Source organism: Cinclus cinclus, chromosome 19 (assembly GCF_963662255.1).
Source record: "Cinclus cinclus chromosome 19, bCinCin1.1, whole genome shotgun sequence".
NCBI lineage: Eukaryota > Metazoa > Chordata > Aves > Passeriformes > Cinclidae > Cinclus > Cinclus cinclus.
In genome coordinates this window covers 11,167,274-11,178,907 of record NC_085064.1, presented here as the reverse complement: position 1 = coordinate 11,178,907, position 11,634 = coordinate 11,167,274, and the positions used below count along the sequence as shown (strand labels likewise).

At 57.8% G+C, this 11,634-nt stretch overlaps 2 protein-coding genes across 2 annotated transcripts; one reads left to right on the top strand and one right to left on the bottom strand.

The window, feature by feature from the left end:
- Positions 1 to 1,107, top strand: FUT7 (fucosyltransferase 7). Its single transcript, XM_062505774.1, has one exon. The coding sequence runs from the start codon at positions 1 to 3 to the stop codon at positions 1,042 to 1,044; it is 1,044 nt and encodes a 347-aa protein (XP_062361758.1). The 3' UTR covers positions 1,045 to 1,107.
- Positions 1,108 to 4,353: 3,246 nt separating this feature from the next.
- Positions 4,354 to 8,713, bottom strand: LOC134051782 (POU domain, class 5, transcription factor 3-like). The gene is made up of 5 exons (XM_062505755.1): positions 8,216 to 8,713; positions 6,508 to 6,619; positions 6,010 to 6,140; positions 5,359 to 5,523; positions 4,354 to 4,605 (listed from the first exon to the last, which is right to left on the bottom strand). The coding sequence occupies exons 1-5, from the start codon at positions 8,711 to 8,713 to the stop codon at positions 4,354 to 4,356; spliced, it is 1,158 nt and encodes a 385-aa protein (XP_062361739.1).
- Positions 8,714 to 11,634: the final 2,921 nt, after the last annotated feature.

Genomic DNA, 11,634 nt, shown 5'->3' with positions numbered 1-11,634 from the left:
ATGCCTGGGGCATTGCTGCTGCGATGGTCACTGTGGGGCCGGCCTGGCATGAAGGCCTTGGTCACTGTCGGCATGTTTGTAACCACCCTTTGGAACCTGAGGTTCTTCCTCAACCCCTCTAAGGGCTCTGGAGAAGATTCTAAACGCAGGGAGCCGTTAGTGATCCTGGTGTGGGAATGGCCCTCCAAGCAGGTCCCCAACATCAGCAGAGATGTGTGCCATGAGCTGTACAGCATCACAGGTTGCCAGCTCACCACAGAGCGGCAGCTCCTGCACCAGGCCAATGTGGTGGTGTTCCCCCACTCCAGCCTCCAGCCTGGCCGGGACAAACTGCCCAAGGAGAGGCTGCCAGGGCAGAACTGGGTGTGGGTCTCCCTGGAGTCCCCCACCAACACTAGAGCTCTAGCAGCATGGAACCAGACCTTCAACTGGGTGATGACCTACAGACAGGATTCGGACATCTTCATCCCCTATGGCAAGCTTGTGCCCAACCAGTCAGCCACCATGAACATCCCTGCAAAGACCAACTTGGTGTCCTGGGTTATCAGCAACTACCACAGGACTCAGAAAAGAGCTGAAGTCTACAAGAACCTCTCCAGGTATCTCCATGTGAATATATATGGGAAAGCAAACAACAAGCCCCTCTGCAAGGACTGCCTCTTGCCAACAGTATCCAAGTCGAAGTTCTACCTGGCCTTTGAGAACTCCATCCATCGGGACTACATCACAGAGAAACTCTGGAGGAACTCACTGCTGGCTGGCACTGTGCCTGTGGTGCTGGGGCCACCCAGGGCCAACTATGAGCAGTTTGTTCCTGCAGACTCCTTCATCCATGTCAACGACTTTGACTCCCTGGAGGAGCTGGCCACCTTCCTGAAGACCATGAACTCCAGCCGCTACCGGCAGTTCTTTGCCTGGCAGAAGAGGTTCAGTGTGAAGCTCTACACTGACTGGAGGGAGCGGATCTGTGCCATCTGCACAGCCTACCCCCACCTGCCCCATGGCCACCTCTATCCTGACCTGCAGAGCTGGTTCAATTCCTAGTGTGTGCCAGGACCCTTGGGATGAATGCAGGCAGAGGTGGGAGGTGCATGAGGCATCCACCCGCACACAGGATGTGGAGCAATTGCAGGAACCCCCCACTCTCCTCCCAACACAGCTGTTGCCACACTGTGACTTCAAGCAACTCCCCATGACTTCATTTCTTGTGAAACACCCCAACCCAATACTGAATACCTTGCCAGGGTGCTGGCCGGACCAGAAGGTGCTTTGGAAATAAGTGCCACAGCACTGCTGAGGCTGCACATGTGGTCTGGGCAGACCAGGGGGGTGGTGGGTGACTCAGGACTCCCCAGCCTTTTCCTGTGATCCTCAATGTCCCCCCAGCACCTTCTGCTGGGGTGCCAAAGTCCTGGAGGCAGAGACCCTGTGGTGACATTTGTGGCTGGGCTGGAGGAGTGGGGATCAGCCCAGGAGGAGTCCATTACCCATGGCCAGAGAGGAAGGACAGAATTTGCTCTCCCTCTTCCTGGCAGCACCCATTTCCTGTCCCCCAGCAATGGGTGTCACTGTGCCAGTGAGGAGCCACAGGAGAGAAGATACTCTCAGAGCAATTTCATTGCTGCCTGGCAGGAAAAGGGATGCTGTGGTTTGTCACTCCCTCCCTGATGTGACAGGAAGCCAGTGAGCTTACAGCCTCTGAAGGCTTGCACAACGCAAAAGCAAAGCCAGTCCTGTGGGCAACTTGCACATGCACAACATTGCACTGGGGAAGCCCTGCACCCTGCACCATGGGGAAGCCCTGTACACCTAACACAGAGGGCACCCTGCACCACAGGCATTCCAAGAGCAAGTACCCATCTGAGATCAGTGGTAATATTGGGGTTGAGTAACAGAACCAGGAGTACAACATCACTACTCCATCTGTGCTTTGCTCTTTTGCCCCTCTACTCAGTGCCATCATCTCCCTTGATATAAACAACTTTTTGTCAGAAGTTCTCCTTTCTAGTTTTCTCCCCTATGGTTCTGAAGTCACCAAACCCCACCTCTGCCACCCTGTGAGCTGCCAGGTGCCCAGTAGGACTGAGAGTTGGCAGAGTGCACATCCCTCCCTGGCACAGCCCTGGTGAGGTGGCATCTGGACAGGCACTCTGTGCTCTTCTGACTTCTGTGGCTTCTGATTTCCACGTTGTTGTTTTCTGGGTCAACCAGAAGTGGAACAGGAGGGGCCTGTGGGTGCCCACAAACAGATGTTGGGTACTCATGAGCAAAGGGTGCCAGCGTAGCAGGATGTGGGGGTCTCAGGGTGGGCTGCAGCTCTTGCATGACTGCATGCACAAAACCAGATCACAGAAATGTAGAGAGAAGCAAACCTTTGGGAGATGACATCTCAGATTTCTGCTCCTGACCCTGTCAGCCTCCTGCACCCCCTTCAAGCTCCAGTGCAGGCAGCACTGGGCAGCAGCAACAGGGGACAGTTTCCAGTGGATGCCACAGATGGCTGTGCCCCTACCCTGTGGGCAGACAAGTAGGAGGCTCTGGGGAGCAAGCAGGGATGCAGAGGGGCCCCTCCCCATAGGGCTGAAATCTAGCCCAGCCCAGCCCTTTGCAGGGTCCCAAGGTGCCCTGTGATCAGTTGCCTTTGGTTGCCTATTCCAGGCAGCACTAGAGAGCAAAGCCCCATCTACTAGCCATCAAGCCAAAAAAAACAGGGCTTTCCAGAAGTTTCCCTATAGGCTTGGTTGGGGATTTCATTTTGCTCAGGGGAAGGGCCCTCAAGGGAATGGACTGGGGGCAAACCAACTGAGAGATTGTGGTGGGAAAAAATGAAGGGTCATCCCCCAGAGAACCCTGTTCCCACCACCTCAGCTTCCAGTGCCCAATGGACTTGCATGGCTGGGTTGTTATCACCTCACCAGAAGCTACCTCAGCCTGGACCACACATATGGGAACATCCATCCTCCCCTGTCAGCACCATGCTACAATGAGTTCAGTCCCAGCTTTCCAGACCTCTTCACTGCTCACCCTGCTACATACTCCTTAATCCTTCTGTCCCTGGCAGCTGCTGGAACACCCTACAAGTAAGCTCACACTGCTTCCAGCCTTCCCAGAAGCAAACCAGCAGCTCCAAATGGCTGGAAGATGACCCCCTTCCTTCACTTTTGACCCCCTCTGCTTCAGGGGGAAACAGCCCTGACAAGTTGGTACAACTCCAGGACCAAGCTGCCACCAGTAATGGAGGGAAGACAAGCTGCAGGCAGCCAAGAGCTGAATGTAGCTGGCATGATGGGGACATGTCCACCTTCTTAGGGTGCCTTGTTCCAGCCCTGCAGTGCCCCTCTACACAACCAAACCTCAACTGCTGGGCTGCAGGAGCAGGGATGCAAGGAAGGCGAGGAAAGGGTTAACTCATTTTTTTGCCCCAGAGAAGTCTGATATTTATTTCACTGCCAAAGGCAATATGATTAAGAACAAAAAATTTTAAAATCATCATTAACTACAGCAGGCTAGAAGGCATGGGGTGCTAGCAGCATGGACAGGGTGGTATAGGCCCCCTGGGCTGGGCCCTCCAGGGAGAAGTGGTCTTTGGGCAGCTGGGCTGGGGGGGGACAGGGTGACAACAGAGGATGGGGAGTGGGGGGGGGGCCTGGGGAGATGCTGGGCACAAAGCACTGGGGAGGAAGGACCCCCCAACCCAAACAAGCCGTATCAGCTGCCCTACAGAAGGGTGAAGCTCTCTTGTGCCACAGGGTGAGGGGTGGTGAGGGGCTTACCTTCTCCCCTTTGACCCAGCCCTTGGCTCATTCTGGCCACCCAGGAGGGTGGCAGAGCCACCCGGGTCATTGGCCCTTGGCATGGCACCCCTGCTCCGCTCTACATGACAGGGTGGAAGGAGACACCTGGGAAACTAGATCACTACAAAATTTTTGCTTTTTGAAAACTACAGCCAAAAACCTTTAAAAAACAATAAAACCACCCCCTCCCCAAACCCTTCCCAAAATCTAAAAAATATTTTTTTTCTGCATCTCGCAGGAGAGCGGCTGGGCTGGGGCCAGGCATGGGCTCAAGAGCCCTGGGCACATGTGGCTTCAGAGGGTGTAGTGGGGCCTGCCTCCAGGAGAGGTCAGAGGGGTGCCAACACTGCTGGGACCAGTAAGCTCACATAACAGGGAAGGACTGGGAGCATCTGCAGAGAGCAGGCACCATCCCTGGGCCAGGCTCTCAGCCAATTGCACCTCAAAAGCCCCACACATGAGCCCAGCAAGCAGAAGCAGGGCTGTGCCTGTGTGAGCCCAGGGCAAGGGGAGCTGCCCCAGAGCACCAGCCCACCTGGAGTGAGCCACAGCTCCTGGTTCAGTGGCCGCTGTTACTCATGGAGAGCCCAGGCTGCAGCGCTTGAGGGAACATCTCAGCTTTGTGGAAGGTCGGCATGTAGACAGGAGGGGAGGGTGCCAGGCTGTAGCCCTGGGATGTCACTGGGATGGGCAGAGTAGAGGGCACCAGGGGCTGGTTCATGTCATACATCATGCCCTCTGCCTCATTGCTATAGGGCAGCAGCAGCCGTTTGCCTTTCTGACGCCGGTTGCAGAACCAGACCCGCACCACCTGTGGAAAGGGAGACAGAGAAGGGCGAGGGGGTGACCCAGGCATGCCATGTGAGTGACAAGGAGACTCTTCTGCTGGTGGCATCTCTACAGCACCCCAACCTGCCAGTGCAGCCTGTCACAACTCTTTGCTGGGTTCAGCTCAAACAAACTTCAGCCATGACCACTTTCCCACTGCTTCCAGAGTCAAGAGATTACAAAAATGGCAAATGTTAAATAGGAAAGATGATAACAAATCAAAAGAAAGGTTCCTCTCCAAAGGCTGGTGACATAGCCAGGTGAAGCCAATATGCAAACTTATGTTGTGTTAATGGGTTGTGATTTGTCTCTCTTCTGATGCATTTCCACTTCAGAAGAGAAACATTGTAACTTTCCATGTGGGCTCTTGGGATCAAAAATCAGCTTCTTTGGAGATGATTTAATATCAAAGGATTACTTTAATAGGATTAATTTCATATATTTATGTACATATACACTAACACAGATGCCTGTAGTTGGGTCTGGGAACTATTTCTGTCTCTCTAAAGTTTTAATTATTTAATCTGTGAACAAAAGTCTTCTCTGGAACCAAGTGGGTTTTTCTTTTTCATATTGATGAGCCATGTATCTCCTAACTGTCTGGCAGAGGTAAAGAGCAGTTGTTTACATCTCTCCATGTGTATTTCATTTTTGCTCTGAACTAAAATATCAAACTGGCAGGTGCTCAGGAGCTGGCAGTATTTGGGTACCCATCCTCCCCACCCTCCCAACCTACATCTTTATCCAGGTTGAGGTCCTCGGCAATCTGGGAGATCTCCTGGGGACTGGGCTTCACGCACTTGCGGAAGAAGCTCTCCAGTGTCCCTTTCACATTGGTCTCAATGCTGGTCCTGCGTTTTCTCTTCCGGGCTTGGGCCAGTACTTGCTCTGCATTGCACATCTGGGAATGAAAGAGGAAATATGTTTGGTTACTAGGTGGAAGAGTCTCCACAATGTGTAGCTGGCTGCAGAGCTTGGGGCACAGATTGTGTCCCTGTGACTCTCCAGTGAGCATCATTCCACTGTGATTGGGGCCATTTCCAGTGTCCCAGCACTGCCAGCAGTGAGGCTGGACACATCCCCCCAGGTTCCCCGGGGAGCAACAAGCTGCACATTCGGTCTATCTGAGATTCCAGCAGGACACAGCTACTCCAAAATGGGAGCTGCCACATTTGCAAGGTATCTGCAGCGGGATTGGGCTTCCTTCCCCAACCTGGCAGAAGATGATACCCTGTGGTTTGCCCTCAAGCCATGCAGCAAGATGGTGCTGTGGCATAAGATACCTTCTGTTCCCCTCTTCTCTCCCTGAAAGCACGTGGGAGAGGGAGGAGAATCTGTGATTTCAGGGCTTGCAGGTACCTGGCTCCCAGCCCCCTCAGCCCTGCACCTCTTGCATGTTGTCCGTGTTCTCTGCCTCATTGAGCCAGCGCTGCAGCAGCGGCTTTAACTTGCACATGTTCTTGAAGCTGAGCTGGAGTGCTTCGAAGCGGCAGATGGTCGTCTGGCTGAACATCTTTCCTGTGCAGGCAAGGCAGGCAGGGCATTACACACCACACAGCTTCCTTCACCAGCACCTCCCCAGGATCACCACCCCCAAGATTTCCCTGTTCCTGGGAGACCAGAAAAAGACATTCTCCCTGTTTCTTCAGCAGGGATTTTAAGCCCTGAAATACATCTCTATAAGCAACTGTAGCCATTAAAACCAGTTCTCTGCCAGCTGAACCCTCCAGGTCACTGCAGATCCGGAGATACCGGGACTGGTGTTTGATGCCTCCTTTGCGGGTCATTAAGGAGCAGAAATGATTAGCCCGGGTGATTCCAAACCCCTCCCGGGCCTCTCCCTTCCCACCGGCTGTGGGGGAATGCAAGGGCCCCGATCCCTCACCGTAGAGTGTGCCCAGTGCCAGCCCTACGTCAGCCTGGGTGAAGCCCAGCATGATACGCTTATGCTTGAGGTCCTTGGCGAACTGCTCCAGCTCTCCTGAGGTTGGCGCATCCTAGGGGCAGAAAGACACTGAGAAGGGACAACTCGCACCCCGTGTCCAAGGTCTGCCGGAGTCCCCGAAGGACAGCGGCGGAAGAGGGTTCAGCTGAGCCCTCGGCAGCAGACACCGACCAGGCTCACACAGGACCCATCCCGACCGCGCACACTGCTCAGCTCGACCCAATCTGGCACGGCGGCGGCCAAGCACAAGGGTGCAAAGAGCTCCTGTTCTGCCTCAACATGCCCTGAAAATGTTCCCTTTGTCCTCTGGCTCGCGCCCTCCTAGCCTGGACAGAGGCAGCACCGATGATCACATTGGCTGAGTCCCAGATTTGCCCCATTCTCACTCATCCCACGACACCTGCGCACGGGGACGTTTTGCTCTCTCGTGGCGTGGGCCACTGCCCCATAGCTCTCGGGCTGAGGCAGCCTCTCACCAGCCGCTCTTCCGCCTGCGTCCAGAGCAGGGAAAATACTCCCGGTGAAGAAAGGGACAAAAGCGCCCCTGAGCCCCGTGGGACTTAAGCACCTCCTTGCCACCAGCAGGCTTTTCCATTCTGGCAAGCGGCTACCCAGGCGCCTCCCACCTTCTTGCCGCGCAGCCTTCAGCCTCTACAGAGAGTATTTTGAGGCCTTTTAGCCGATCTCAACGTTTTCAGCGGATTTTCCACGAGTTTTTCCTGTCGCTGAGTCACGGCTATTAGTTTCTGGCGTAAATCGGCACTGGTAAACTCAGAGCATCCCTTCCACGGAGGAGGGATTCCGTCCCACATCGCTATCCTGCATCACCGTCCCGCAGCTAGAAAACGCCATTCATGACCACTCCCCACCCAGCGTGGCCGGTTGCGGCCCGAGGACACACCGCATCGGTCCTGGCGTGGGACCTCCCGAAGCTCCGACCAGCTGGCGACAGTGCGAATCCTCCCAACCCCACATCAGGGACCAGCCCTCGCCATCGGCCGCCGCCGCTGTCCCCGGGGCAGACTCGCGATACGTCAACATTGAGAAATATTAAAAACTAGCGCAAAGCACAAATTCAGTCGTGCCGGGAACCAGCCCTGCTGCCCCCGTCTTTCTCCTGCCCTCATCTCAGGGTTGTCTCTGCCCCAGCAGACTTCACTGCCAGTGGAGCTCCGGGACAGGCGCCCAGGGACGCAGCCGACCGAAGGACACTGAGGGGGCTGGCCAGGAGCCCTCAGTGAACGCGCTGCGCGGCCCCGAGTATCACGCCAGAGCCGACCTTCGGCATCGCTACCCGGAACGGTCCCGCCGCATCGCGTAGGGGAAGATGCTGTCCCGAGTTCCCAAACCCCCCTATCTTACTCCAAAGCAGCCTCCCCAAGGCTCTCCCCCTGCGGAGACTCTGACATATGTGGGACGAGCCCCAGCGCCGGGTCAGGGCTTCTCCCGGGGACACCAGACGGTGGGGCCGGACAGGTGGCACCGGTGTGGTCTCGGGGTTACACGAGCCGCCGGGCAGCCCCTACCGACGGGGCGGCGAACCGCGGCTCCGGGGGGGGGGGGGGGAGAAGCCCCAGGGACACATCGTGTGCGGAGCGTGGGAGCGGGGCAGGGCAGCCCGCCCCATCCCCGTCCCGTCGGGTCTCACCTCCTCACCGCTGTCGCTGGAGTGTCCGCCCTCGCTGGCGGCGCCGCTGGAGCTGCCGCTGCTCCCCAGCCCCGAAGGGCCGCCGGAGCCCGGCTGCAGCGCGCCGGGGCAGAGCTGGGGGCCAGGGAAGGCAGAGGCGGCCGGGCCAGGGAAGGGCGGCCCGGGAAGGGCTGTGGGGCCGGAGGGCGCAGGGCCGGCCCAGGGCGGAGGGGGCCAGGCCGGGCCGCAGCAAGCAGCGGTGCGGGGCTCGGGCTCGGGCTGGCTGCAGGGCCGACCCGGGCGCGCCTCCGCCTTGGCGGGCGGCGCGGGGGCAGGCGGGGGCAGCCAGGCGCGGGCCGGCGGTGGGTCGCGGGCGGGCTCAGGCTCGGCTGTGGCGGCGAAGGGGAAGAAGAGCGGCTGGGCGGGCGCCCCGTCGAAGCTGCCGCGGGGGAAGGGAGGTCCGGCGTCGGTCAGGAGGCCAAAGGGGGCGGCCGGCAGCCCCCCGTCCGGGCTGAACATGCTGCCCGCCGCCCGCTGCCCTAGGGCTCCATGCGGGGGCTGCCGGCCGCTGCCTCCTTGCTGCGGGGCCGCCGGGGCCTCTGAGAGTGGCGGGGCCGGGCCGGGCCGGATGGAGATGGGCCCCGGCCCCATTGGACCCCGCATCGGTGGGTCGGGCGTGAACTTGATCCCCCAGGGGGGCGGGGGTCACTGAGGGAAGGTGCGATGGGAGGGGGCTGCGCCAGCCCGCACCCAGCGCCGGCGGGGAGGTCGACGGGGCGGCCCCAATGGGACAGGGAGGGGGAGGACGCCGTTCCTGCCGGGGGGCCTCACACCCCTCCGGTCCCGGGGGACTCGAGGAGACTCACGTCTCTCGCACCCCTCCAGCTCCACGCTGATCGGGGGGCACCGTGCCAGTGTTAGGGCAGCAGCAGCCAGAGGGTCTTCCTCCAGCGCTGCGGAGCCTAGGCAAGAAATGGGATGGCTTTGGGAAGCTATTGGCGGCATGAGCCGGGGCCAGGGGCTGGTTTGAGGGCAAGCCTATCCAGCTGCAACAGTCTCTTGTCCCCAGTACAGAGGACAAGCTGCCCGATGCCGGTGTCATCGTGCAGCAGCAGGGATGGTTCAGGGCTTCACCATCACGTCTTGCCCCTCTTGATGCCTGGTCTTGTTGACTGAGCCTTAGCTCCTTAGGGAGAATGGACAGAGTTGAGGTTTCCGGGGCCCTTCACAGCCTCACCATTCCTCTCATCTTCCTCACTGCGGAGAAGGGTTGTGGTTTAAAGAAGCGTGTCTATCCCTGGCCTCCCAGAGCTCGGGGTGTGCTGCCGGGGAAGGAGTTGCAGCCCCGACTATCGTGTCCATTGGCCCCACAATGAAGTACGCTCCATATTTTCTCTATCTTAAACATCTTACACATTTTCTCTATCTTTTCCTACACAATGGCGCTACTAGGGCTGGCTCCCTTTTCCTGCTCTCCTGGCTCAGGACCAGGAACCTTCCCGATCCTGACGCTGCCATCCTATCAGCCTGTGCTTGGCTCTGCCCGATGCCAGCTCCTGCCTACGGGCAAGTACCAACAGCGTGGGCACCCCCTCACCTCAGCTGGAGCAGGACGAAGACTACTCCTTCTGCCAGCACCCCGTGATCCCACCCGGTGTAAGGCAGGGAGTGATCCCACTGCCGACACTGCTGCCTGTTTATTAACCCGGATTACCGGGAGCTGCTGCCGTCTCGCACTGGCGATATGGCGAGGAGATAGGCTGGAGCAGCCTCCCTCGCGGCGGGATGGGAATAGGGCTGTGGGCGGGGGAACTCGGGGAAGGTGCTTGATGATGTTTATTAAGTACTTGCTGTGGCTCCCGAGACGGCTGGAACCCAAGGACTAGCACCCGGGAGAGATGCCCTGGGGACAGGCATCCAAGGGTTGGCAGAGAAGGACTCATAGCCACAGGTGGCATCCAGGGACTGATATCTAGGGACTGGTATCCACAATGCCAGCAGCAGCCCCTGGCCCAACATATGGCACTGCTGCATGTCAGGGGAAGTGGAACAGCTAAGTTTCTTGATTATATTCCTCTAAGGAAAAAAACGGTCCGGTGGACCAGCTGGAATTAATGTATACTCCTGATGCCTGGCAGGACGTGTACCAGGCTGCCATCCTGGCTACGCCACACTGCTCCAGGAGGGAGGGCAGCACCAGGAAAAATGAACTAAGGATTCAAAAACCTTGTCAGCGGGGACATGGGCAGCCCTGAGTGAGCCCTGTGGCTTCTAGACTTCGGGAATCCCATGCCCAGAGTGGTGAAGCACCTTCGCCAGCAGGGGCTGGATTCGATCTGCCGAGGGACGACCTGGACCGTGCTGCTGGAGATGCTGGACCCAGCGCTGTGCAGGCAGACCTGCTCACTGCCTGCTGTGCTGCTGCCTGCCCCACTGCCAGCGGGCAGAGGAAATGTCTCTGCGGGACCCTGATGGCAGCCATCAGCCCTGCTCCTCCCAGGCTCCTGCGGCGGCCCAGGGTTTCAGAAGCTCCTTGGCTGGGCAGTAACTCCCTTTCCCTTTGATTTATTGTTCCCGGGATGGACCCCCTCCTCCTGCCAACCTACTTTTTCTCTCCATCCCCCCGGGAAGCCTCCCAGGCCCCCCTTCTCCAACCCCCCCCTCCCCCCCCCCCCACGCCCTCAAACGCATTCCTGGTCCTTTCATATACAGACGGAGGGGAAGGGAGACGTTGACTTTGAACCGGCCCCTTTGTAGGCGCAGGGCCCATTGTGGCAGTGATGGTTTTAGCTGGGGGATGTGGAAGGAGTCAGTGGGGTTTCTCCGTGTGTGCCCCCCCCCTACATTACAATGATTTTGGGTGACTGGGGGGGTTGGCTGTGTGATGTTATTGTGTAGAGTCTTTGAGCACCAGTGACCACCTCTCTTCTGCCTGCTCCAGAGGAGATGGATGGATGCATCCTTCTATCAGCTCATATCTGGAACCTACTGGTGTTCCAGGCTTGGCCAGTCTCTAAAACAGCCAGGGATTGGTGGGATCCTGCTAAGAAAAAGGGAGCAGAAAGAAATGCATCTGCTTTACTTTACATCGTTGAGATGGCAGCAGGATGGAGAGGGCTTGAGATAGAGAGATTTACATCTGCTCATCCTCCCTTTGTTGAGTGCGCTGGTGTGGCACTGGTGCTTGGGATTTTAAGAGAGTGGATGAGTATGGATGGTGTTTTATTCATGGTCAGGACACCCTTTTCTGTGATAGAAAGGCAGTGGGGCTGTGCTGGATACTCCTGAATTGCCCACAGAAGGGGGACTGCAGTCCTTCATGTGGTGGGTCAGGGTCCCATGGTGAGGGGGCTACTCCAGGACCAGCTAAGGAGGGCTGGGCAGGGATTTCATTTCCAGAAATCTTATGACTGGGGGAACGCCAACCTGCTCCCTGTCAG